Source organism: Lichenostomus cassidix, chromosome 1 (assembly GCF_008360975.1).
Source record: "Lichenostomus cassidix isolate B80296 chromosome 1, HeHo_3.0, whole genome shotgun sequence".
Classification (NCBI taxonomy): Eukaryota; Metazoa; Chordata; class Aves; order Passeriformes; family Meliphagidae; genus Lichenostomus; species Lichenostomus cassidix.
The window spans coordinates 19,237,688-19,262,600 of NC_139479.1; the positions used below are offsets into that span (position 1 = coordinate 19,237,688).

The following is a 24,913-nucleotide window of genomic DNA, read 5'->3' on the forward strand; positions in this document are numbered from 1 at the left end:
AAAACATTTTTCTCTGAAAATAAAATAACCAGCTGTCAAGGCTGATTGTCTGAAGTCCACTGCTTGAACTTTACTTACTTCCTACTTAATATTACCTAACCCATAACTGAACTGGCTATCATAGATCACTCATCAGACTTGAGTTTTCCTGATTGGTAGGAAAAGGAAACATAAAAATCATACAGAGACATTAAGTGAAATACTTCTATAATTAATAAGATGTCCAAGAAATGTTTCCAGTACTGTAAGTCAGTTTTATTTAAAAAATAGAATCCAAACATTGTTTTTATAAGGTGCAACATATACACTGTTTTCTACAATTAAAAAAACAAAACCAAACCCAAAACAACAAACAGATCCAAAGCAAAACTATAGTCATAAATATAGTGTCATTCCAACACGGAATCAGTGAGTTTCCTGTAATTCTTAAACATTCTTTTTCTGCTTCATCAAAGCATAAGAATTAATAATTAGTATCACTGTGACAGCCAAAGGGTCTGTCTAATGTCATCCATGTTCTGTACTTCATTATTAAGCTTTCCAGTACAGATTGCTTCAAGTACACATCAGAAGCTAAATGTAACTGAACACAGTTCATGCAAAACAAAAGTACAATACTAAACCTGCATCATTCAAAGATTTTATTCTCCTGTTTAGTTTAGTTGGACATTTTTGAAGGCCAACTGCTTGAACACAAGGACTGAACTGAGGTTGCATAAAGTCAGCAGTACCTACTAAAGTATTTATGTAACTCAGATTGATAAAGCTATGTGACTATCTTGAGCCCTCCAAATTCAAATAAATAGTTTAGGCTGAGATCTATGCCTCTTGGAGTATATTCAGTAACTTCTGAGACAAATTTGGGAATACAGATGGAAAACAGCCACTGATAATGGGCTTATTAGGGAGAAATAAATGAAATCATTACATCATAACTGCATTTTTTGAGAAAAGCATGTTATCAATTTACATTAAGGTTGTTCCCTTTCAGATACCAATGTGAGGAGCAATGAAGAATGTAGCATGGAGGAAGTTTTCCAGTTTAGCAAAGTCTCTCCTGTTTCAAAGCCCTCCATGTCATTCTAGCATCAACCTCAGCCTTGATGATAACACCAAGCAGCTGAAGTTAGCCATGAGTGTGTCATTTCTGGACAGCCAGATAGCAGCCCGTGCTCTAAAGGGTTTAACATATTTTAAACAGACACTGGAACAAGGAGCAGCACTACATGGGTACTTGTCCAAAGGTTTTTCCCTTGACCCCTTATGTACTTAAAGCTTTCCATCTAGAAAGGAATGTGTTTGATAGGAGAGAGCTGTACATCCATTTACCTGCCTTTTACTTGGGTGATAGTCCAGGGTCAAAGTGCACCCACAATAACTACATCAATCTCAATTCCTTCTGTTGTTGTTACAAACTACCGTGTTGGGTTTTGGATCCTGTTTTTCAGCCCCAAGGGCTCCTCCTAAATACTCTATTAAGGCAAGGCAACAAGCTATCACAGGGGTGATTTGGTTTCAGAAAATCAGGCCTCTGGGTACTAATGATTTAGTATTAGGAATACTAAATAATATATATAAATAATTACTATTTATATAGGAATTAACCACACAAGTTTATGCCTATACATAAACACAGACTGAGTTTAACCTGAAAATCCAAGCCAATAAACACGTGAATTTGTATTCATAGCCAGATTAACCTCAGGCAAGTCCATGTCTTTTTCTCAGAAAATGATGATGTTTTTCAGTGTTGATACACTATATTGGTTCCTGTTAGCAAACATGGAAAGTATAACATGGTCATACAGTTTTAATCCAAGAATGAGATTGCTCTCAAAAGTCAGCCTATTTAGCTTAGTCCAAATCCCTTAGATTCTAGAAGTTATGGGTAGAAACTGACAATTGTATAAAGCCCCACTTGGATTTAGTTTTGGGAATGAACTGAATTTATGATGGCATCTCTGTTCAAATGAAGGAATCCAGTGTTTATGAGCTTTGATGTTGACTTGGTTGGTTTTTTGAGTTTGGCTGCTGACAGCTTCACAGAAAAACATAAGAAATAACCATATTATATCCTATTTCCTATTTTCAGAAGAAAGGGGTTGCTCAGTTCTATAGTTTACATAGTTTTAACAATATCCCTTTAATAATACATTGTACTGCAGCTGTTCAGTTAACAAAAAGTATACACTGAAATATTTATGGGCTTTGGCCAAAGCTACATGTATTTATGTCAGTCTGTTGCAAACACCATTGTTAAGTGGAGTACTTAACAGATTAAAATTATCCCTTTACTTCCGTTTCTTTCACTTCAGCAGCTCGGGCCATACTCTGTGTGAATGCAGTGGGACACATGCCAGAGGGAAGCAGGGTCACTGGAGATAAGAGGAGGAATTTGTGACATACAGCTTCAGCATCTAACCCAGGGTGCACCTGAGTAGCTGTCTCAGCCCAGGGACACAATAACCATGCACATTGCCTACAAGTTAGATCAACAGTCTGGGTTTGGGCTGGAGTAAACAACAGGCTGTTCTGGTATGAAAGGACATTGCTCATCTCTGTCCATGAGGCCCATCTAGACACAATTGGTTATCTGTGTGAATTTGAACAAAAATACCACAGGTCTTACATGACTAAATGAAGGGACCAGGAGGTCTGAAGGGTGTTCAGGGCATCTAAGTTCGGAGGCAACCTTCCTCCAGTCGTTAAGTTTACATCTATAAAGCAAACACTGGGCAGTGTGAATTATGTGTTACAAAGAGTACAATTTGGTATTCTGTTACTGACAGCAGTATTGACTAAAGGGTTGACCCTCTGTATCTCACAGAGGACCAGAACAAAAGTTTAGGAAAATTTAGCATTTTTACCTGAGTAATTTAGAGGTCTCTACCAGGCTCTGTTAAATCTCATGTTCTTGGTGCAAACAGATAAATACTTAAAGCTTTCCTATGATCATTTGCATTTTCCCTCTGAACTTATCCAGACAGTGTTGTGGAGAGGGATTCCACAGTCCTATGACTGACAGGTGCATAAAAAGTAGATCTCTTACAGAATAAATGTCTATGACTGTTAAATTAATTTTAGCAATCTCTTGGCAGGTGCAGATAAATGCCAAGAAAGAGCAATGACAAAAAGGACCTAAGTGGAGAAGCAAGAATCAATGCAGAACTTCATTCATTTGTGGAAAATGGTGATGTACACAAGGGAAGACAGGTGAGGGATTCAATCTCTTGTCACTAACACTGATGAGAGATGTATACCACTGTCCTATTAGTGCTTTTGAAAACTATTTTATGGACTTCTATTTTTTTTCCAGTTACCACAGCAAACCACAAAATACTAAATTTTACAGTACTTGTATGCAAAATTGCATAGAGAGATAATAAATTCTTACAAATAAATCCCATTTTAACATTAATAAGGGGAAGCTGATTGACTGAAATGCTAAGTAGTATAAAATTCAAAAGACTAAAGCAGGGAGCAAGGGACACTACATTTTGAGTCCAGGCATACTCTTACTCCTTTCTTAAGACCTAACTCCAGTCTTGATTCATAAAACATTTACAAAATAAATGAAGATGACAAAATTTTTCATTTAAAAATATGACAATTTTTGTCCATCATGAAAATGGTATAATTCAGTAACAAACAAACAGCCATGATTCCAGTAACAAAAGCAACTGACATTACTCATCTACACTCTGTGGCTTGGAAAACAAACCTTTACATCTCTCAGCAGCTCGAACATAAACAGTGTCTGCTACTCTTCACACCTGCCTCAACAGTTACTGTGACCTTGATGCCTCCCACTGGAGCTCCTGGCTCTGTCTCTAAGCACCACATCACTTACACCCACCAGCACTCCAACTGAGCTGCTGAGAATCTCATTAAGGAAACATGGCTTGATGTCTGCAGCTGCTCAGAGCTTCTAAACTGCCTTCCTCATGAAATGAGTGCTGTCCTGCATCCATTCCCTCTGTCAGAGGCATACCAGGCCATTCCTCACATACATTACCTTTTTCTCTTTAAGCAAGATGAAACACCAAACGCAGCCTTTGTGTTAATCTAGAAGGGATTCCTTTGGGGTTACTTCTTCTTTACCAGTCTAGTTAAACATGATAGATTCAGGGTCCTGGTTTGCCATTTGAGCCATATGTCTTAATACATCCTTTTTAGTTATGATACCCAGCAGCCTCCTATAGGAGAAAAGGAAATAAAAGGTCAACAATCATCTCATGTATCATCCAGGTTTTTCCCCTGTTCAGCTGCAGGGACATTTTGTGAATGCTTCCATACAGTACTGTCCATCTCATCTATTCTCCAATTATTATCTTTTTACAAAAGTATTCTCACCTCATGTATTTCTGCTACCCCAGCCATGATAACTAAGTGAAATACTTTGGCTTGTTACCTCTTTTTGCTGGAAACATGACTGAGTGAGGAGCTACAACAACTAATACTTTGTACAACAAAATAATAAGTTTTCTTAGGCTCAGGCTACAGAGGACCAACAGCACAAAACCAAAGCATTGGTGCCTGGTAATATATAAAGCTAAAACACAGGATTTCTGAAACTCTTACTGTCTGACAGCATAATTCCTTCAAATTTAAATGATAATTTCTCAGTTATGTGAACCTAAATGAATTACATCTGTCAAGAAAAGATGAGGCATATGGGATGTCTGGCCCCAAGTGTCAAAAATTTTATCACCCTCAGTATTTAAGGGCTTTTACTTCCAGTCCTTGAAGACCATTAGTTACTGTATTTTGAATCTATGTCATTGTTAATAGTTTTTCCACCTTTCACTTCATGTAAGTTCTAAAACTCAAGATCTAAATTTCTTAATCCAGACACCTAAAACCAGAACATGTCCCAATAATTGTTCTTATTTTCTTATTGCTGAGGATACTGCATTGACAGTAACAACTGATATGCAGTATTTTTGAATTAAAAAAAGGCTTTTTAACAGAAGAATAAATTTTAGACTTCCACATTTGGAAGTGATGGCTCTGGCTGGCTATCCTGCTAATCACTAGATCCTGGGATGAGCCATGATGCCCAAATATCTCAAATTCCATTGGAACTATGGGATGTTATTTCTAGTCCACATGGTGCAGCTTTTTATTCTCCTAATTTCATGTTTGTCCACCTTCTTCAGCTGTTCTTTGAGGACCTTTGGTTTAAATGCTTTTCCATTATCCAATAAAGAAAGTTGAACAGATTAATTTTCCTCCAGTGACACCTTTATCAGTCTTCATGACCATCTAATCTAGCTGGATGACTAGAAACAGGCACATTCTTTGCAAACAATACCGCTTGCCAGATCTGCCTCTGTTGAAAACTGAATGATAGTGGAAGTCAGAACGGTTTATTTTGTATTTATTTTTACCTTATCTAAATGAGAATACACTAAGGATTTGGGAGAACAGAATGAAATACAACAGCCTGCAAGCACCATTTTGGTTCCAAGTCTGACTTCATTTGCTGCCCTGGAGAGATATGGGCGAGGTTTGCTTATTCATCCATTCACAAAGTAAGACAAAATTAAACTATTCACTTGACTGTGAACTACGCACCCACTGCGAGTGACCAGACACTGCCGGAGTCCAAGTTTTCGGAAAATATCTACCACAGTCTCCATTGGTGTGTGGTCAGTGACAGTGAAAGGGCTCAGGTTGAGGATTCGCCGCAGTTTCAGTGGATGGGGACTGTTGGGTGGCAGTTCTGGGGGGTCTTCGGTGAAGTACACGATGGAGTTGCTCACCACCCCATCCTGACGCTGTCTTGCATTCTCTGTACAACACAAAGATTAATGTAGATAGTGAATTAAGCTTGATAATAAAAAAAAACATTCTCCTTTGGAAAGCAAGGTAGTAGGGGTTTTTTTGTTTTTAACGCACTCAAGTCCCAGAACCTTGGGTTACTGAGTAAATTTGAATTTCCTTGAGACATTGCTCCCTTGAAGCAAATGTAAGTGATATTTTTACAGATGCATACTTTTCCTTGGTTGGGATAATGCTTTTCTGAATGAATATGCAGCTCATTGCATTCACAAACATCACTAATCCAATTTCTGTCAAATTTAAACAACTGTATGTCATTTCCTCCATTGTGAGAACCACAACAGAGACTTTATTACATGCTGAAGGAGTGGAGTCAACAGCTGTGTCAGATCCCAGCTGGCTTGGAGCAAAACTTTTCAGCAGAGTTGGGAAAATGCGGACATGGTGAATGGATTTATGAACAAAAAGCTAGGGAAAGACAAATTCACATTCCAGGGATCCAGGAGTGGTGTGGGTGTTGTTCTAGACCAGCACACCTCTCTGGCGTGCAGGGTAAATTTTGTGGGTTTACACTTAATGCCTTAAATATTTTGCATATCTAAATTTTAAAAAGGAAAAAAAACCTAGCATCCTACTTACAGGAAAATACTAAAGGGAAGAACAAAACACAGGGATAAACAGCACATACATGACCACTTTCAAAAGTTCAAAAGCTATCATTAATACTTTGATCAAACTATGAAGTGAACATCATGCTTCATCTGGAGTTTACGTGATCAGTACAAGCCTTTTACTTAAAGTATACTCCAAGAAGAATACTCACCACTGAAGTATTTCTTTTCTTTGTAGTGTTTACCACATCCCTACTCAACACTAAACAGGGCATAAACATTATATGAGACAGATTTCCAAATGACAGAAAACTTTTCTCTCCCCAGAATAAAGATATTATGTGTTTGGATTTGAGGGTTTAACTTTTCTTTCTTTCTTATATTTTTCTTTGTTTTTTCTTTATAATAAATTCTTGGAAATAGTTAGAATTATTACCTTCAACTAATATACATTGCTTCTGTTCTTGAGAGGTATAGCAACTCATACTCAAAGCATATGTAAATATTCTTGGAACTCACTGCCATCAATCAGAGTGCAGAAACCTGCTCCTGTGACTTGTAATGTGTAGACACTGATGGTTTCCAACATGTTCCAGCTGCTTTTTTTTTTTTTATATTTAGCGAGCACTGTCTTGTAATATTTCTGGAACTGAAGCAGTGCTGGCTCAAACCTAGTATCAGTACAGTATATGATTTTCAACCTTCTCACCCCACATATTACAAGCCCTAGTGCAATTTACAGGAATGATGCTAGTTCTGTCTCAGCTTGTTTCAATTCATACACCTAATTTCAAGCGTGAATATGCCTGCATAGTTCTTTGATATATGATCTGTGCTAAGAGGTAACATTAATCAAACTGAAGGTAGCTCCCACCCTTTGATAAAAACCTTTGACAGCTAGGTATTTCCTTCCCAAAGCTGCACCCAAAGAAATAGGACCAAGCATTTTGGTTACCACATTGCTGTTCCCAAGGCAGCAATGATCCTGAACAACAGTGATTAGCCAAAGCCATGATTTCACTCTTCCATGTCAAACACCTCTCTAGAGACATTTGAATGATGTAGTACTATGGAGTAAATTCAGTGGCATCAGAAACATGGTGGATTTTGTATGCAGTCTCACTGGATGGGGGAGTGGGAGTGAAGGTAAAACAGAAGAATAGATCATTTTTGCAGTCAGTGGATAAGAAAAACACATACAGATTTACAAAAAGAGCAAAGCAAATGGATGACAATATCTGGTTTTACAGAGCAATCTATGCAGAAGGCTCTTGTCATAGCTGGAGAGTGAATTAATTCTCCCAAATGTGAAATGGCCTCTCATATTCAGGGGTTCACATTTCACAGCCTATATCAACTATGTTGATCTCTCAACTCCACACTGGGAGAAGTGCATTATACAGGCCACCTGGCTATTGTCCAAGGCTCTGCCTTTTGTATGGTGCCTCTGAAGCGGGCCAAATTTAAGAAAATCTTTACAGTGTCAAATACTCCCCTCTATAAGATTGTGAAGTCATCTAAAATGTAGACACCTTTTCCCAGAGGGTGACTCTGCCCCTCACCTGCCTACCTACTCAACAAGGATCAGTGGCAGGACACAATCCTCCTGAGGATGCTTCTGAGCAATTACAAATGGCATTGCCATTCACTTTACAGGTATTTGATGCATTTCTAGAGCATGCTCAGTGCTCTGCTCAGTAAGAAAGAAATTATGTAGGGGTAAATCATGAGGCAGCTGTGCGGGAACAGGTATTTGATGCAAGACTAGGTGGCTATTGCCTTCATCCAAGCAGTCAGATGTGAGAGATGTGTGAGGGAATGGGAGTACTTCCCCAGAGTATTCCCTGGATCACCATACTGCTGATGCATAATTAATTGGGCCTGAGAAAGAAGCTGAAATTCTTAGTTGAAACCATGTCTCTATGAAGTGCAGTGTTCTTATGCAGAGGTAGCAGAGCTAGTTCAAACTGAGGAGGCATTCTGCAGGGCACAATACCATGAAAGAAGAGACACTGGCGAAAGAAGAGATATTGGAGTGGACCTGACTCTGCTTTTCATAAGACCCCATTCCCTGGCTGAAGTGCTGCACGGATGGGGCTTCTGCTGCTCTGAGATGTAGCTCCAGGATCTCTGTCAGGCTGAGAAGGTGAACCTGAACAGGTGAGTAAGAGATGCTTCACCATGTATGATATTCATCTACTGGTAAGTAATTTTATGGTTTAAGGAGACTTGGTGTATGGCTCCGTGATCACAATCATGAAGCAAACCGAGGTGGAGGCTCAAAACACACTCCTGTGGTAATAATGAGCAATAATGACTTCTGCAATACAAGCAAAGTAACTTCAGAGAAAGAGGATTAGCAATCAAAAAGTTGCTAGCATGGTTTGCCCTGCCCTGTACTGGAACCATATACCATGTCTTTTGAAACCAAATCCAGATTTTAAGTTACAAGGACACAAACCATACTGGAAAGATTAACCATTTATCATAGGGCCAGCACAGAATGACAGCACTCACACTCAACCCACGGTAAAAAGGGTCACCAAATGTCACTGATGGCTGAGGATTTTAGGAAAACTTATCTATGCATATAACAATTCAATCTTAAATCTGTCCCATTTCCTATGAAAGATGCTCTGAATTAGAACTGATCAGGAGACTACCTTTTCCTCTGAAAAATGCAGATGTCAAAGAAACAATTTTTTGAACAGGAAAGCGTTTTGATCTAAATGCTTACTGCATTTAATTTTAACTGATTTCTTTGTTATCAGTTCATAGCTGGACATTTTCTCACATCTTCTGGCAAGACCACTCAGCCACACTGCCATTTATGATCTGAATCAAAAGACTCAGTTCCTCAAAGTTCTTTGACTTGCTTCAAGCAGCTTCTGATCTTTCTGATTTTAAAGTGAGGGCTCTGCATCATCCATGCAATTATCCTACTGACATACCTTCCTGAAAAAGAGGTGCAAAAGACCATTAACTTACTTAGGAAGGCACCAAGTGCTAAAACCATGACATGGCATGGACAATGTAAAACACAGACCCGGGGTAGGCTAAAGACATCTCAAACATGTGCTTTAAAGACTACTGTTATTTCAAATTTTTGTTTTAGATGTGGAAAGTGATCTTCAAAAATAACCCAGATTTCCCATTTATGGATTTTCTTGCCTGAAAAATATGTGAATTTCCATCTGAGACAACAACTTTTTAAAGGTGCCAGAAGAACAGGGATGAAACAAGGCCATGCAGAGAAGAATAATTCCAAGTCAAGGAGATTTGGATATACCAGACATTTCACTCCCCTGCAAACAAGGCAACCATGCCCAGATGGCAACCTGCCTGCCTGCCCAGCAGGACTCCTCAACACCACAGGACTGCCAGAACTGGGAGCAGACAGTGGGCCAGCCTTGCAGACCCCTGAAGTTCTGAATGCTCTGGGTCCAGAAAAGGTGGGAACACCTGCTTTCATCCAATAGACTTGGTTTTCAATCCCCACTTAGTCATCAGATCAACCAGGAAAGGACCTGACCATCAAAACCTTTAATGACCTAGGTTTGGGCTCTCAGGCAATCAGCTAACTATCCACTGGAGGCCAGACAAAATTCAGCCATTTTTACCAAAAAACACTGTCCACTGAAAAGCTTTCCACCTGTAGCACTAAATGCCTGCATGTGACAAAAAACTGAGACAGAGCAACAGAAAGAAGCATGGGGTATTTCATCATAGGGTGACAAAAGCTCATGACTGCCGCAGCTGCTTCTGGCAGCCCATGAAGACTGAAGGAAGCTGAGCACTGCACTGGCTTTTCATCTGGCTCTGACAAAAATTCTGGCTGTAAGAGTTGTTCCTCTCTATTGTCTCTAGAAGAATTTTACTTTAGTGTTTTGAGGGACAGCAAAATTAAACCCACAAAGGTCAAGCCTACAAAATTCTACCAGGTGGTATGATGCAACAGAAAAGCTTCCAGGTCCTAGTAACTAGTAAAAGTTGGATTTGAAGAAAAAGTTCAATTTGATTCTTGTTTATCCATTTTTCAAGGTGAATAACACTGCTAACCTCCTACCTCATAAAAACTCCTTTCAGAATCAAACTTTTGCACACGGATACTCCACTTACTTATTGCAAGTATCAGCTCTCGTCTCTGTGCAAATCCAATAAGTCTCTCCGAGTCTTTTGAAACCACCACTGGAAAGCCATTGTAATCAGTCTCTTTGATAAGGGTCTCCACATCCTCCACTGTCATGCTGTCCTGGGTCAGAACAGACAGAGGAGCTTCTCCACGCCTTGGTCTCATCACATCTGTCGCCAGGGTTCGGTGGGTGAACTCATCCTTCACATCCAGGAAGGGGTAGCCATTCAGATGAATGTGAGCTTCATAGATCCCTTCTTTCCCAAAGGCATCTGCCACCCACTTGCTTGTGACTGCTGCAGCCATAAGAGGTACAATGTACTCCAGGCCTCCAGTGAGCTCAAACATAATCACCACCAGAGAGACTGTCATTCGAGTAACACCACCTGCCAACAAGGAAAATACTCCAGTTTCTCTCAGTGCTGGTATACATACTAAGCAACTCATTTATATTTTTGAGCTTTACACTCAAAAAAGCATATAATTATTTATGCTGAGTACTTTGCCCTTATACTTTTGGGCTTATTTCACTGAAGAAAGGTATTTTTCATCTACTGCAATTTTCATCAGAAAGGCTGAGTGAACTTGCTCATTCCAAAGTTGCTAACATTGAAAAGCAAACAATGAATGTTAAAAGACAGAGCTTTAAAACCAGAAAGGATGCCAAAAATTCAGCTTTAATGGATCCTTGAGAAACTAAAAGTGAACCCTGACATTAGCTCTCTAAAATGACTCCAGGAATCAGTTAAGCACCACGGCTGAGGCAGGTAGGATCATGGAGAGGTGCCTTCCCACCAGCCTATCTACTGCAGTCATACTGAAGAGAAAGCTGAGCATTATCTTTGGGGCACAGCATGGTTACAAATCCTACCTCACAACAGCTTAGGGCCACTGCAAGAGCTGTGTTATAGCTCAAACCCTTGCTTTTGATATCACTACAGTAATACAGTTTGAACTGTATACAACTTGGTTTGAAGCCATCCAGGCATGCAGCCATAGCATTGTAGCTGTATTTTTCAATCTAGTCTTTCTCTATTAATTCCATAAACAAGCTTCTTGCTCCTTCAGTTTACATTAAAGGATAAAAATAATCATATAACTGAGGACAAGTGTGTATGTATCTCTGAATTATTAGGTAACATTTCTTTGCCTCTGTTCAAAAGGTAAATGTAATAAATCTGCTATTTTTTTTGTCTCAAAATACAGGCCCATTTTAGATGAGAAAAATCAGAAACAGGTCATTAAAAGATGCTTTTTATCTAGCAGCATACAGAAATATTAAATTGTTGATTACTTAACACAGTGATCCAGATACGAATTTCATATGAGGAATGCCTTGAACTTCTGACTGTGAAAAGCTGAGGGGAAATACCAGAGTAAGAACCATTTAATACTTACTCCGTATCTCTTACTTTAGGCAAGACAGGTTTTGGTACAAAACAGCTTAAGTTCAAGCTATGACCATTCTTCTGTATGTCTCACCATACTATTAAAAACCACTGCACCCTTATTTGGACCTTTTAAAAGAGGAAGAAATTGCAGCCTCACCTTGACTCCTTTGTGCAGCTTTGGGCACCCCAATATAAAAAAGCTATTATAAATATATTATATTTATAAGCTATTATAAATATAAACATAAAAAAGCTATAAATTAAGCTATTAGAAACCATCCAAAGGAAGGCCATGAGGATGGTGAAGAGTCTGAAGGGGAAACCTCACTGTGGTCTACAACATTCTCACAAGGGGAAGCAGAGGGGCAGACACTGATCTCTTCACTCTGGTGACCAGTCACAGGACCTGAGGGAATGGCCTGAAGCTGAGTCATTAGAGGTTTAGGTTGGATATCAGGAAAAGGTTCTTCACATAGACCATGGTCAGGCACTGGAACAGGCTCCCCAGGGAAGTGGTTACAGCACCAAGCATGACAGAGTTCAAGAGGCATCTGGACAATGCTCTCAGGCTCATGGTGTGATTTTTGGGGAGTCCTGTGCATGGGTGGGATTTGGACTTGATAACCCTGGTGGGTGCCTTCAAACTCAGCATATTCTATGCTTCTATGATTCTATGCTGACTAGTAGATCAACTGCAATGTCAGAGCCAAATTTTTGTGTATGATTTCTTTTATGAACATTAAGATCATTTATCAAAAAGAGGAAGTGCTTTACTTGTTTGGGCAGTAAGATTCATCCTAGCTTTTTTAATGTGTCTACACTGCTGTGGGTGCTTACATCCAAAGGGATGATCCAGATTGCCTTTATAATCTCTAGATAAAAACAGGCCCTTTTGAGGCCAAATTCATCTGTTCATTTGCCTGGTTTTAGATGTGTATTGCCAGATAAAACTGATCTTTCCTATACCTCATTTTTCTGTTTGGACTGTGAAGGGTATCAAGACAATTAAGCTCAGGTGTTGACATCTACATTACAGACATTAAATTTTCAAGCAATCCCACCCTTCCTTCCTTCCTCTATACCAATCACACAAATGATCCTGCTTTTCCAATAGGAGCATCCAAATCTGAAACTATTTCATTCTTCCTTGAGTATATCTTTCATTTCAAACCTACCCAATCAAATTAATCATGTGTTATGCCTCTCCACTATTTTTTCATCCACTGATGATGATATCAACTAACAGCAACAAAAGGAGATAGAATATACAAATGCAGAAGGGGGGAGATATGTTCAGGCAAAAATATGTTCAGATAGTATGCTTGTAAAATTCTTGTTGCATCTATGACTAGAAAGTTGATATGTGAGGTATTATTCAATGATCTTGCTTTAATAGTTAACAGATCATTTCTGTTATATCCAATAAATCCTATTGATTGAGTGTAATCCAATATTGGCCTATGACCAAAATTAAAACCAAAATACAGCTCAGTTGACCATAGCATGACACACAGCCAAAATAAGACCCAGAATTTTTACCTCTATGTAGCTTAAAATTTAGCCAGAACTGGGATGTTTTTCCCTGCACTGAGAGAACACAGTCTAAACAAGTAAGTAGCTTTAATCCAGTTACAGTGAATTTCATTACATCAAATGGAAAAAACGCAAGCAAAAATACTCCTACTCGTAAACCTGCAGCCTACTTCAATTTTTTCTTTCCTTTTCTGTGCTTTTTGGCAGATTACAAGGAGTAGGCATCAATGACTGCAAGCCTTTGTGTTGTTGACTACCTGGCAGATCACTGGAGCAACCAGTAAAGGAAGCTGCCTATTCTTTAGCCATCACATCTTGATTTCAACTTCTGTTGCACCCAGAAATGCCAACAGAGCTGCTAACACGAACACAAGGCCCTCCTAAGCACGTCCCCAAACAGCAGTGTTGGTCACACACAAGCCAGTGACCAGCAGGGACCATACCCAAGCAAGCTGCTGCTCCCACCATAGCATAAAGCCCTGGTGTGACACAGTCTGCCCCAGGTCTGCACCAGTTCCTGAAGATGATCCAGTCATGGTGGTGATATGCCAGCTGCTCCACTCCAATCCCAACCATCCTGCCAGCCATGGCTCCAACTGCCATGCTAGGAATAAAAAGGCCTGAAGGGATCTGTAATGAAATACAGACACATGAGCACCTTGACAAAAGTGACCAGTATCAAGCAATTTTTATTAACACTAAGAGAACCAAGTTTCTATAGCCTCTTGGCAGCCTACACTGCTGATCCCTGTGGTCTGACACAGTTTTCTGCAGTGACTGAGTTTATGTGGCTTCATGTGTATTAATAGCTTTATAAAAATTGCATTTTTTAAAGAAACTCTGAATCCTACCTGTTGCACTGAATTAGGGAGATTAATGCTGTTTCTGAATAATAGTTTGCTTTTGAAGTCAGGATGTTTCTGGCTTTGCCTTTATTGCTTTCTCAGCAGGAAGTCAGGAGTTGCTGATGATTCTGTCATAGGCTTGAGAATAAGCTTACACTGACAATAACATCATGATTTCCCTGTCTATCAGATGGAGCACTTTATGGTTTTATTACTACTTTTTCAGCCTAAATCAGACCAGATTTTAAATTAAATGTCAAATGAAGAATAAAAATTCAGAGAAAGGAGAAAGGAAGCTGACTGCTCAGAGGCAGCTAATTCTCAGTTTACAACATATTTTCCAGGAAGCTCTATGATTCATTACTTTGTTGTCTGCTATACAGACAAGTCACAAATCATTAAAAAACAGTATTGAAATGAGAATGGAGGGGAAAAAAAGAAAACGAAAATTCACTTTGCCTTGGCTAAGTGCATTTCCTCTTAGATGTCAAGTGTACCAGCAAGTTGGAGATATATTTCCTGCTGGAGAAGACAACTCAGATCTGTGACAAGGGCTTGCGTGGAGCTTTTGTTGTTTTCAGAGATGAAAGCCTATGTGATCTTTTTAAGTCTGAAAATGTACCTTGAGCTTCCTAGAGAACTTAACTAATCACCTCATCAGCAGAGGCACTAGGGCTAATAACAGCAGATACTACAGCCCCCATCATATAGTGTTAACTTTCCTGATGCAGCTCCATTGAGTCTCCTAGATTTAGTGGGTAAAGCTATTTTGTCTGTTCTTTTACAGACTAGCTGAAACTGAATTTCTTCTAACAAATGTTAAGTATATAGGACAAATAAGGATTCACACATCAAATAAAGAACCAAAGCTTTTCATGAACAAGCATAACAATGGGCTGCTAGCCATAAATCAGTTTCTAGAGTAAAGGGCTAAAAATGGATCCTCAGTGCAAGTGTACTGCGTAAGAGAAAGATGAGATACTTTAGTTTTGAGCATGGTATAAAATATACTGCATAACTAAGAAAAACTTCTCATTGTCTGCAGCCATCAGATCAAGAAACAAATGCTGAGTTAATGGAAGCTGTAGACAGACAGAAACTGGATTTTATGTGCTCTATTAATCAGATAAATAAAGCTCACCACAGCTTGGTATATATTGAAAGCTTGGATAAATTGTTCTTGAACCTTTCATCACTCATTTTTGGGGGGAAGGAGTTGTTGAAGGAAAAAGCTGCAAATCCAGAATATTCAAATGACACATCTGTTAGTCTTCTCATTCATTCACCTTTTTTTTGCCAAGCTACAGTGCTTAAAAAGATTCAAAAATAGACCTTTTCAGCTATTTTTATATATTTGAGATATTTTAAATGTGTAAAATAGTAAATTTAAAATTATTACTTCCCTGAGCATAGCTACCTTGAGGCACATTAAGACATTAATCCAACAAGACAAACAACAGAGTAAATAGCCCATATCCATGAGAGAGCTAAAAAACAGCTGCAGTGGGAATCATCTTGAAATTGCTTATTGGCAACAGCAGGTTTAAATTCCCATCCAGACTTCTTTTTCACTTAACAAAACCGCAGATGACTAGAAGGTGGAAAAGCAGGGCTCATCCCTGTGCTGCCACAGAGGCTCACAGGGCAAGGTGCTGGCAGGCAGGTGAGCCAGCAGCACCTCAGTGACAGCCCCGTGGCTGGGGCAGGCCAGAGGCAGGAGAGCCCTGCCAGACAGACCCATGAGTGCCTTGTGCTCACGGCAGCTCCCGCGCCCATCCCGATTTACCTTCATGCCGAAAGTGAATATCGTGATGACGATTTTAAACACCAGAGCCAAGGCGAGCTGCCACATGGCAGAGTAGACTCCAGGGCCGGCAGGTCTGTCGGGAATGTCATCCACCGGGCGGGTCATGTTGGGGTCATTGATGTAGTCGCAGAGCTGCGAGGACTCCAGGGCTCCGCAGTCGTTGAAGAGCTCGGAGATGAGCTCGCTGGTGCTCCGGCGCGTGTAGGGGTTGGGGTAGGCGATGATGGCAGTGATGGCTGTGATCACGATCACCTCCAGCACCGGGTACTTCCCAAGCCTGGTGGTTTTGCGCCGCCTGCACCAGGCGATGTTGCAGCGGATGAAGAGAGTCCCCCAGAGGCCCCCAAAGACGCCGAGCAGGATGAAGGGGAAGAGCTCAGCCATGTACCAGGGCGTGTGGTACTCCACGTAGAACAGGACCAGCCGGCTGTTTCCAAAAGGATTGATGGACCTCAGCGTGAAGGCAGCCACGAGAGCAGCAAAAAATGACCTCCAGAGGGTTTTCAGAGGAAAGTAGTAGCTGACCTAAAACCAAGCAGAGACCATAAACATTTCACTGAGTGTGACAGAGGGTGCTTCCTTTAACTACCCTCACCATCTATTTCATTTGACTTTACTGCAGGCACTAGTCCTTACCACAGCCAGAATGTGTTCACAAAGGTATCAGAAAAGACATTTTCAGATTTAAGAAAAGGAGTAGCAACTAGTTTTAAATCGATAAATTTAAATCCAGAGTTGCTGCCTAGAGAGTATAAGAAATGCTTGACAGTTTGGTCCATGCATTAGCAAGCTGAAGGCTGGAGAAACTTCAGCAGAGGGGTATATTTCCATATTGAATCATGTAATCTGTTTCCAGAAAGCCAGTGCCCTTCTGCTTCTCAGATTATGCTAAAATATCTGGTTATTTCTTATTACTAGAAATCATAGATTATTTTTGTTTTAGAAGAAAAAATAAGATTATAAATATTTGAAAAAAATAATAAGTAATCTTGGAGAAAGGTATCAAATTAAAATACATTTATTGAAGCAAGTGAACTGCCATGTCTCACCTCTTCCAGACTGAAAAGCACACCTCCAATTGGAGCCCCAAAGGCAACAGAAACTCCTGCAGCAGCTGCAGCCGAAAGTACCTAAAAGCAAATGTTTACATACAAGGCATAAGTAGTTTGAAACCCTGAGCATACAGACAGGGAACTTATAAATTACGTGAGCCAACCTCACCTCTCTTCTCTTTCCTTCATTCTTGCTGTACTTTGAGAAAAGGCTGCTGAAGAAGTTTCCACAGCAACAGGCCACGTGGACCAAGGGGCCCTCTTTCCCAAGGCTGAGGCCTGAAGACACCACCAGAACCAAGGTGACTGTTTTGATTAAAAGTGTCCATTTTCCCAGGTAGCCCCTAATAATGAACCCACTCAAGATGGTTTTTATCTGGAAAGCAGGAAGAACATGTCGAAGAGATGAAGAAACCTTTTCTATTCTGAACTTTCAAATGGAGTTAAAACTCCAGCAGAGTTTAAAAAGTTGCAGACTGCTTGAAAAGAGACAGTGATGGAGAAAAAGAAACCGCAGGTAGGGCAGCTTTCCCACAGCAATATCTGAGCAGGGGTTAAGCAGACCACACTTTTACTGCTGTTACGGGTGGTCCCCATAACAGGCAGTAAGGACTCTCACAGAGATCAATAGAAATATGAAACTCTTACATATCTCCTTGGCTTAAAAGATCAGAGTTAAACTGGACTTGACTTCAACAAAGCAGAAAAAAAAGCAAATAAACAACAACAGACTTTTTCCAGATAAAACACACAAAAAAAGTTCTAGATATTTTGAATCACTGTGCCATAAAAGCATGCAAGTATTATGATATGTGAAAGTCCAAAAGATCATATTTCCACACATTTTGTCTTAATTTTGCAAGTCAGTGGCTAAGAAAGAGCACAATACATGTGCATGACACACAGGCTGCAGGGTGGGATTGGGGTTTGGACTCCAGGCCTGGAAATGGGCTAAAGCTGAGCATCACCTCACACGAGGGATTTACCACTTGGAAACTAGCTTTATAGTTAACCATGAAAACTTTTTAAAACCACAAATATATCCACATAACAAAGACACACATGACTACTTTGAAACACAAAAATTATTCAAATATTTTAAATTATTTGTGGTGAGTTTTTTTGAAACATTTGTATGCTTCTCTTAGAGATCAAGAATAAAAGTATGCTAAGATTTCTAAGCTTTGGGCTGTGGATTCTGTCTGCCAGACTCCTAAATAATAATTCCAGTGGATCCATAGCACTTTTAACAAAAGGCTGCCCTGATTTCAAAGACTTTCAATAACTCTGCTGGTTGCATTACAAAGGTCTACATTTAACAGCTGAAATATGGACTGAGGCTCAATACATAAAGTACTGAAAATCAAGATTATATAACATCAATAGATACTTTGGCTGCTATAATGTTGTCAAGCTGACATAATGTACATTACATTGTCTTCAGCAACACAATTTGCAAAAGATGTGCACCCGACACGTTTCAGGCATCCCAAATGATGTGCATCTTCAGTAGCTCAGGAAACCTCAGCTTTGTAGCCCTCCCCCTTCTTTTTATTTCGCTTTTATTTAGAGTCTAGCCTAGAAAATAACTGGTTTTGTAACTAGCCCAAGTAATTTCATCCTAGGAAAATTCTATATAGTCTTCTAGTGAGCATGTGTCTCCTGGAGATGTTGATTTTTAATTCACGCTCTGGCAATGAACAAGTACATGCATTAACCTGTCACAATGACATATGAACATTCTCTACTACGAAAAACTTAGATGATCACCATAAAAGCATAGAGAGAGAAATGAAGGCAGACAAGATGGAAAGACAATTTTCTCGTTGCTATGCTATCGCAGAGTACAGTTCTGGAATGGGAAAAGGCAGTAATTTTTTTTTGCTGTTGTTTGGTTTAGCATTTGGATATTCATGCACGAAGAGAAACTCACCTCTGGGATTCCAGAACCACAGGCATAAGGAGCAAACACTCTGACCAGGGAGACTGCCAGGAAAGCAAAACATAGAGCCCACATAATGTACAGAAAATAGTTTAGAATGTAAGCACTTGCACCCTAGAAAAATAACAGTAATAAACATTGTTAGACAAACGCAGGTTGGCAAATCTCACACTTCTACTAGGGATTATGATGGCATGGAGCCTGATTTTTCATTTACATGGTAAGTGCTGTTTTCCTCAGGAAGGACAAATAACTTTATATACTCCAACAATTTTATTACCCATGGAAAGAAACAGAACACTAATAAATACCTAACCTAGTCCATAGAGTCTGTTTGCAAGGGACCCAAATACCTTAAACTGAGCATCGTTCGAACACAAAAAATTTTAACTACCCCACAGAAAGTTCCAAAACATCAAACAAATACATCATAAGGGCAAAAGCAATTGGTAATGAAAAGGCACCTAATGAAGGAATCTGCTGTGCTTATCCCATGGTGGGGGACAAGGAATGAGACCCTGATACATATTTTTCTGAGGGCTGGTATTCAAAGTTCTCCATGCAAATGCTGATCTTTCAAACAACATCCCCGTGTCAATCAGTAGCCAGTTCAGTTCACAAACAGGAAGGGTAAAACCATAAATAAATCCTTTCTTTCTGTGTGATGCTGTCCATGATAGGGCTGAAAATAATTTGAAAACACCATAGCTTGGCAGAACCCACTCACACATCTCAGTCATTTTTGCCCTAATATTTTTAAACCACTGCAGTCAGGAATAAGCCCATCTTCAAACTAAATAGCTTTACTTTTCTGACAGAATGGGAATGCTAATGATCATTAGCAGTGGTTGACTGTGTAGTGCCATACTGAAGGCATATTCAATAGTGACCTTAAAGTTTCTACCCTTTTACAATGGTCAAATAAAAACTTTTGTTAAAATCTGCCTTGGAATACCTCTGCCTCTACACATGCATATTTTTTTGAGATTAATTTCAAAAACCCACCTACACGGACAAAAGAAAATCTACTCAGCAGCATCAAATTGGTACAAGGAGCTTAAGCCTTCAAACAATATCCTGCAGCACAACATGACACTACAGAATAAAAAACCAAGATGAACTTCAGTGCATGAATGGGTATGAATCCTTCACCTCTAAGTGAACTCTTCCTACCGGATGCAATCCCAGCTGCTCAAGAACATCAGGGCCCCTGCCTCAGCTCTGCAGGACAGCAGCCTGGATATCAACATTATGATAAATCAAGTAGGAAAACAGGCATTAATCAATTGTATCAGTTAACAGAGTTGGCCAAGACTGTTCCCAGTCGTAAAAAACCTAGAGCTGAGAAGTGTCCCTGTTTTCAAATCTGCAAGGAATCAACTTTTAACAGCATGGATATTTGCTAGCTTCATTTTCCAGGTCTGTCCAAATGAAAATGCAGTAAGGATACCACTAACTCTTATCCTCATGGATATATCGGGAAGAAGAGCAATTTGTTAAGGTACTCTGGTGCTTGCTGAAGTTAGCAGCTGGCTTTGCTGATGACAGCAGAATGTGAAGCAATACAACATTATACCCCAATGCCCTGAGACTGAGCAGTCATGGATCCCACATTTGCAGTGATTGACATCTGGCCGTAGTAACCATGGATCTTTGTTGCTACAGCTGAAGACAGTCTCATGAATGTCTTCTCCTGGTGCTTCCAATTACAAACAGCTATGACAATATTTACTCTTCCTCTAGAGAAAACTCTGGATATCTTGCCTCAGGGCAAAATCCTCCTGTCAGTGTGAACCTGGAATACCTCCAAAGAAGGCCAACGCCATTGCAAAAATTCGGCCCTCCTAGGTTGAGCAAAAGCGTGGTTTTGCTTCTAAATTCACTGGAGTCAAATTAACTTTATTTCTTTTAACTTCTTCTTCTTTTACATCTCAGAAGTCATGAGAAAACTCTGTCAGCTCATTACTGCAATCACACATACACCTACAGTGCTGTGGCAGGACCCCACAAGAGTCCGTATGGCCAGTTCAATCTTACCCCTCGGGACATCTTTCATTGTTACATTTTCCAGATATCTGGCATTCTGCAGGTTCAACTGTGGCAGTTGCTAATGATTAATAATATGAAAACCTTTGGGAAGTGAAGTAGCAGTAACTCAGTGTAGCAAATGGTTAATTTCTCATCCATTCTATGCCATTACTAAGGCTCTGAATCAGAAAAAGTCTTGAGCATGTACACTGGAGTCAGAGACCAAAGCAGCTCCCCAGCAGAGCTGATCCTGCTGAGACCTTTCCCATAGTAGCTCAAAAGACTCACCCTGGAAGCAAGACTAATGAAGCAAGTAGGGAAACTGAGCAAAATTTTGTATTTTAGTTTGCAATACCAAGCAATATTTCACATCTGGTGTCAGTCCAGTTTAGATACAAACGGAACACAATCGAAAGCAATCCTCACAAACTCAGAATACTGAAATAAACCACATTGCTCAGGATGCCCTCCAATGTATGGTTACTCCAGAGGCCCAGAGCTCTACTCTGACTCTACAGGAATCTCACAGTTTGCAGACTCTCTGGGATGTTACAGCAGTGTGTGTCCTCAAGACTGACAGATTCAAGCTGCAAAATTGAGAAGGGGGTTCCAGGTGTAGAGGGGCTTCCTTGTCTTGCAGGTCTCAGCTTCAGGAAGGGAGATGCAGAAGCCCTGGGATACGAATCCAGCCCAATGCTGGATCCAGTTGTGATCCATGAAACACACAGGATCCTTTCCTCTACCCTAAACATGTGTGAGCATCAGAAATGGGGTCCTCAGCTCCAGGGAAGCTTGGTTGAGTCCAAGTTGGATCTGCAGAACAGTGAAAGTCCAGGTCACTGGTGACATCTGATGACCTTTTGATCTGCCAGTGAATTTGTGGTTTTGAAATTTTTCACACTGAAAAACCCTCTTCATGTCCTCTTTGAAAGTAGTTCAAGACCAGAACGATGAAGGATATAATTGGCCTACAAAACAGTGATTAGGGAAGAAAACATAGCCTGCTAGGTGTCTAATGGGCTATTATGTTTTCCATAATAATTTATATCAAGCCTCTGCTTTGGGGCTCATTTTATAGAAGCACTAGAATGGAAACATTTTTCAAGAGATGCCACAGGAAATGTCACAATTCTCTGTGAAAACATATGTACAGGGTTTATCACAGCCATAAACTGGCAAAACCACAAGGAAGAACTGATCTAAATCTCAGTCCTCAAAATGTCAAATTTAGTTGGCTATGATGAGAAGGAATCACAGTCATGAATAAAAAAAGAAGACATGTCTGACCAGAGTACCTTTAGGGAAACCATTCCAAATACTTTTTGCCTAAATTGTGCTCCAATGTGCACTGTTGTTTTATAGGGCTGTTATGTAAATGCCAGGCACAAAGTGAAACATAGGAAAAAACCTAGCAAAATTATTCTGAAACTCAGTTAAATTCAGAGTATTTTGATACCTACTAGAATCCTCTACCACTACAGGAACTATAGTGTAAAACTTGCCCATATCAGAAGCCTTTTGAACAAAACTGAATTTTTACTTTCCAAGTTCACATTTTTATTGGGCTTTCCCTGAGATTTCAGTGTAACAATAACAGACAGATATATTAATAATATTTACAGGCTTCATCAGACCATCAGGAACCCACAGATCTCAGAGACCCATTTGTTTTAGGAAAAAACCAAAACTAAGCCAAGATGAAGCTTTTTTTTTTTTTTGGTCCTACTGTGACAGTACACCAGGGGGTGAAAAGCCTGATTTGAACAGAAAGTGAGTGAAGTTTCATGGTGTTCACCTGGCTGATACCTTTCCTAAAGGCCACAGCACACAACAGTGATGACTGCTGGGTTTGAGTAGCAGGAGAAAGCAATAAATTTTCTCAAGGATATGCATCATTTATGTATCCCAGCCAAAGCAACAGCATGTTAAACACATGCACAGGATTTCCAAATCCCCTAATAATTTTAACAGCCTCCTCTTTTTTCCCTTCCCACGTTGTTTTGTTGGGGTTTTTTTTGTTCTCTTAAATTACAACATCATCCCCATCCTGCAGCTTTAAACCAGGGTAGTATTTCTTCCCTGTCACAAAGACACAGCCACCCAAAACATCTGTTGATGAAGAGCAGGATGAACCTAGCAAACCTCTGGCAAAGGGAAGTTTGGCACTGTGACTGGCAACTGTGCTGAACGATTTTTGCCTCTGATTATGTGGTGAGAATATTCAGGAGCAGTGAGCACCCCACTGCTCCCACAATAGTTAATTAGAACTATGGAAAATTGAGCTACACATATGCACAGGCACTGCCACCTAGTACTTCTTGTACTGCAAACCTAAAGCAGCACATGGATTACACACTTGCCTGGGAATGAAGGTGTCCTCAAACACTGTCTGCAGAACCAGAAAACCTCCACACTGGGGAAAAAAACTGAAACAACCTCTCCAAATCACCCACACGCACATCACACTCAGCTTCTGTCAAATTCAAGTCAGAAATAAGGAGGAAGGGGGGGATTTAAGGCAATAATTCTTCCAAGGATTTGAGTTGTGAAGAGATCAATACTATTCAATACATTAAATAACTTAGGTTGAAAATAAAATGTGCTTTTTTGTATTTTTTAGTGAAGTATTATCTGCTAAATGATATACAGAAAGTATTCTTTTTTTTTTTTGGTCAAAATGAAACTTTCACCTGCTTTACCTTGAAACAGCATTCTTTGTATTTGAAATTACTACCATTTTGGAAAAAAAAAAAGTGTGAGGGAAAAAAATCTTGCAATTTAAGTTTCATGTCTGTCCAGATTAGCTTTTTCCCTTCCTGTCCAGCACCCCTGCAAATCCTTCACTCTGGCCACTCCCAGGAAGCCCATTCTTTCCCTAGCTTTTGGTGCTATCTAAGTATCCTGATGTCTGAGAGAGAAACTGATTGCAAGGGAGAAACAAGCAGTTCTTATGCAGCTCCCTACATCAGAATACAGAAAATCCCATCTGCAATCCCAAAAAAATCCTCATAAATGGATTTGTCAGTGCTCATCCTTTTTTTGTCCCATAAAATTATGTTTAAAAGGAAAAAAAAAAAAAAGGCACCTCATGTCCCCTGGTAATTATGCTATGCATGTTTTGAAACACTTTTAATTTAAAACTGATAAAAAGAGAGCGCCATCTCACAGTTTTCCAGTTTCCATCACACTGAAACCACAGGACTTCCTTTAAGTTTAGCAGATATTGCTTGTGGAAATGTCTTTTTGTGCAGTGTGCTCAGTTCATTACTTTCTGTTCCAGAGAAACTCTCTGGAGGGAACATCAGCAAGTATGAATAAAGGGCATTTCCTGGCCTGCTGTGACCCCAAGCTAATCAGGTCTCCCATACCTCAGACTGGCTTACAAGAAGTTCAGACCATTTCTGCCACTGGGGACATTTGTCCCTGTCATCAAATGTCGTTTCATTGGACGTCCAGCAGCACTGCTCATGGCTGTACCAGAAGGCAGACAGGCACACCCCTTCTTTCAGGTCTGTCATCCAATCCACAGCTAAATCTATCACGCCAGCTAATGTACCTGGGAAAAGAAAGGCAGAAAAAGAAATGGTGGCGTTAAAAAAAAATCAAGTTGCAAAGGTAATATTTCTAATTTTAATAACAGAATAAAACCCGTGCCTTGGGTAAGCAGGTGCAACATAAGTGTTCTCAGCCTGGAGAAGAGAAGGTTCCAAGGAGACCTTATAGCAGCCCCCCAGTACCTAAAGGGGGCTTATAAGAAAGATGGGAACAAACTTTTCATCAAGGCCTGC

General features: G+C 39.9%; 1 protein-coding gene across 3 annotated transcripts in view; it reads right to left on the bottom strand.

The window, feature by feature from the left end:
• Nucleotides 1-233: 233 nt before the first annotated feature.
• CLCN4 (Cl-/H+ antiporter 4) overlaps nt 234-24,913 on the bottom strand; it is a 44,203-nt gene continuing 19,523 nt past the window's right edge. For all 3 annotated transcript variants that reach the window (XM_085052313.1, XM_085052327.1, XM_085052319.1), the window contains exons 4-12: nt 24,494-24,681; nt 19,089-19,211; nt 17,325-17,531; nt 17,153-17,233; nt 16,083-16,628; nt 13,895-14,081; nt 10,515-10,913; nt 5,578-5,794; nt 234-4,196 (exon numbers count right to left, since the gene is read on the bottom strand). In XM_085052313.1, coding sequence (XP_084908439.1) covers nt 4,106-4,196; nt 5,578-5,794; nt 10,515-10,913; nt 13,895-14,081; nt 16,083-16,628; nt 17,153-17,233; nt 17,325-17,531; nt 19,089-19,211; nt 24,494-24,681 — 2,039 coding nt within the window. In that variant the 3' untranslated portion in view covers nt 234-4,105. The remainder of the gene's footprint in view (nt 4,197-5,577; nt 5,795-10,514; nt 10,914-13,894; nt 14,082-16,082; nt 16,629-17,152; nt 17,234-17,324; nt 17,532-19,088; nt 19,212-24,493; nt 24,682-24,913) is intronic.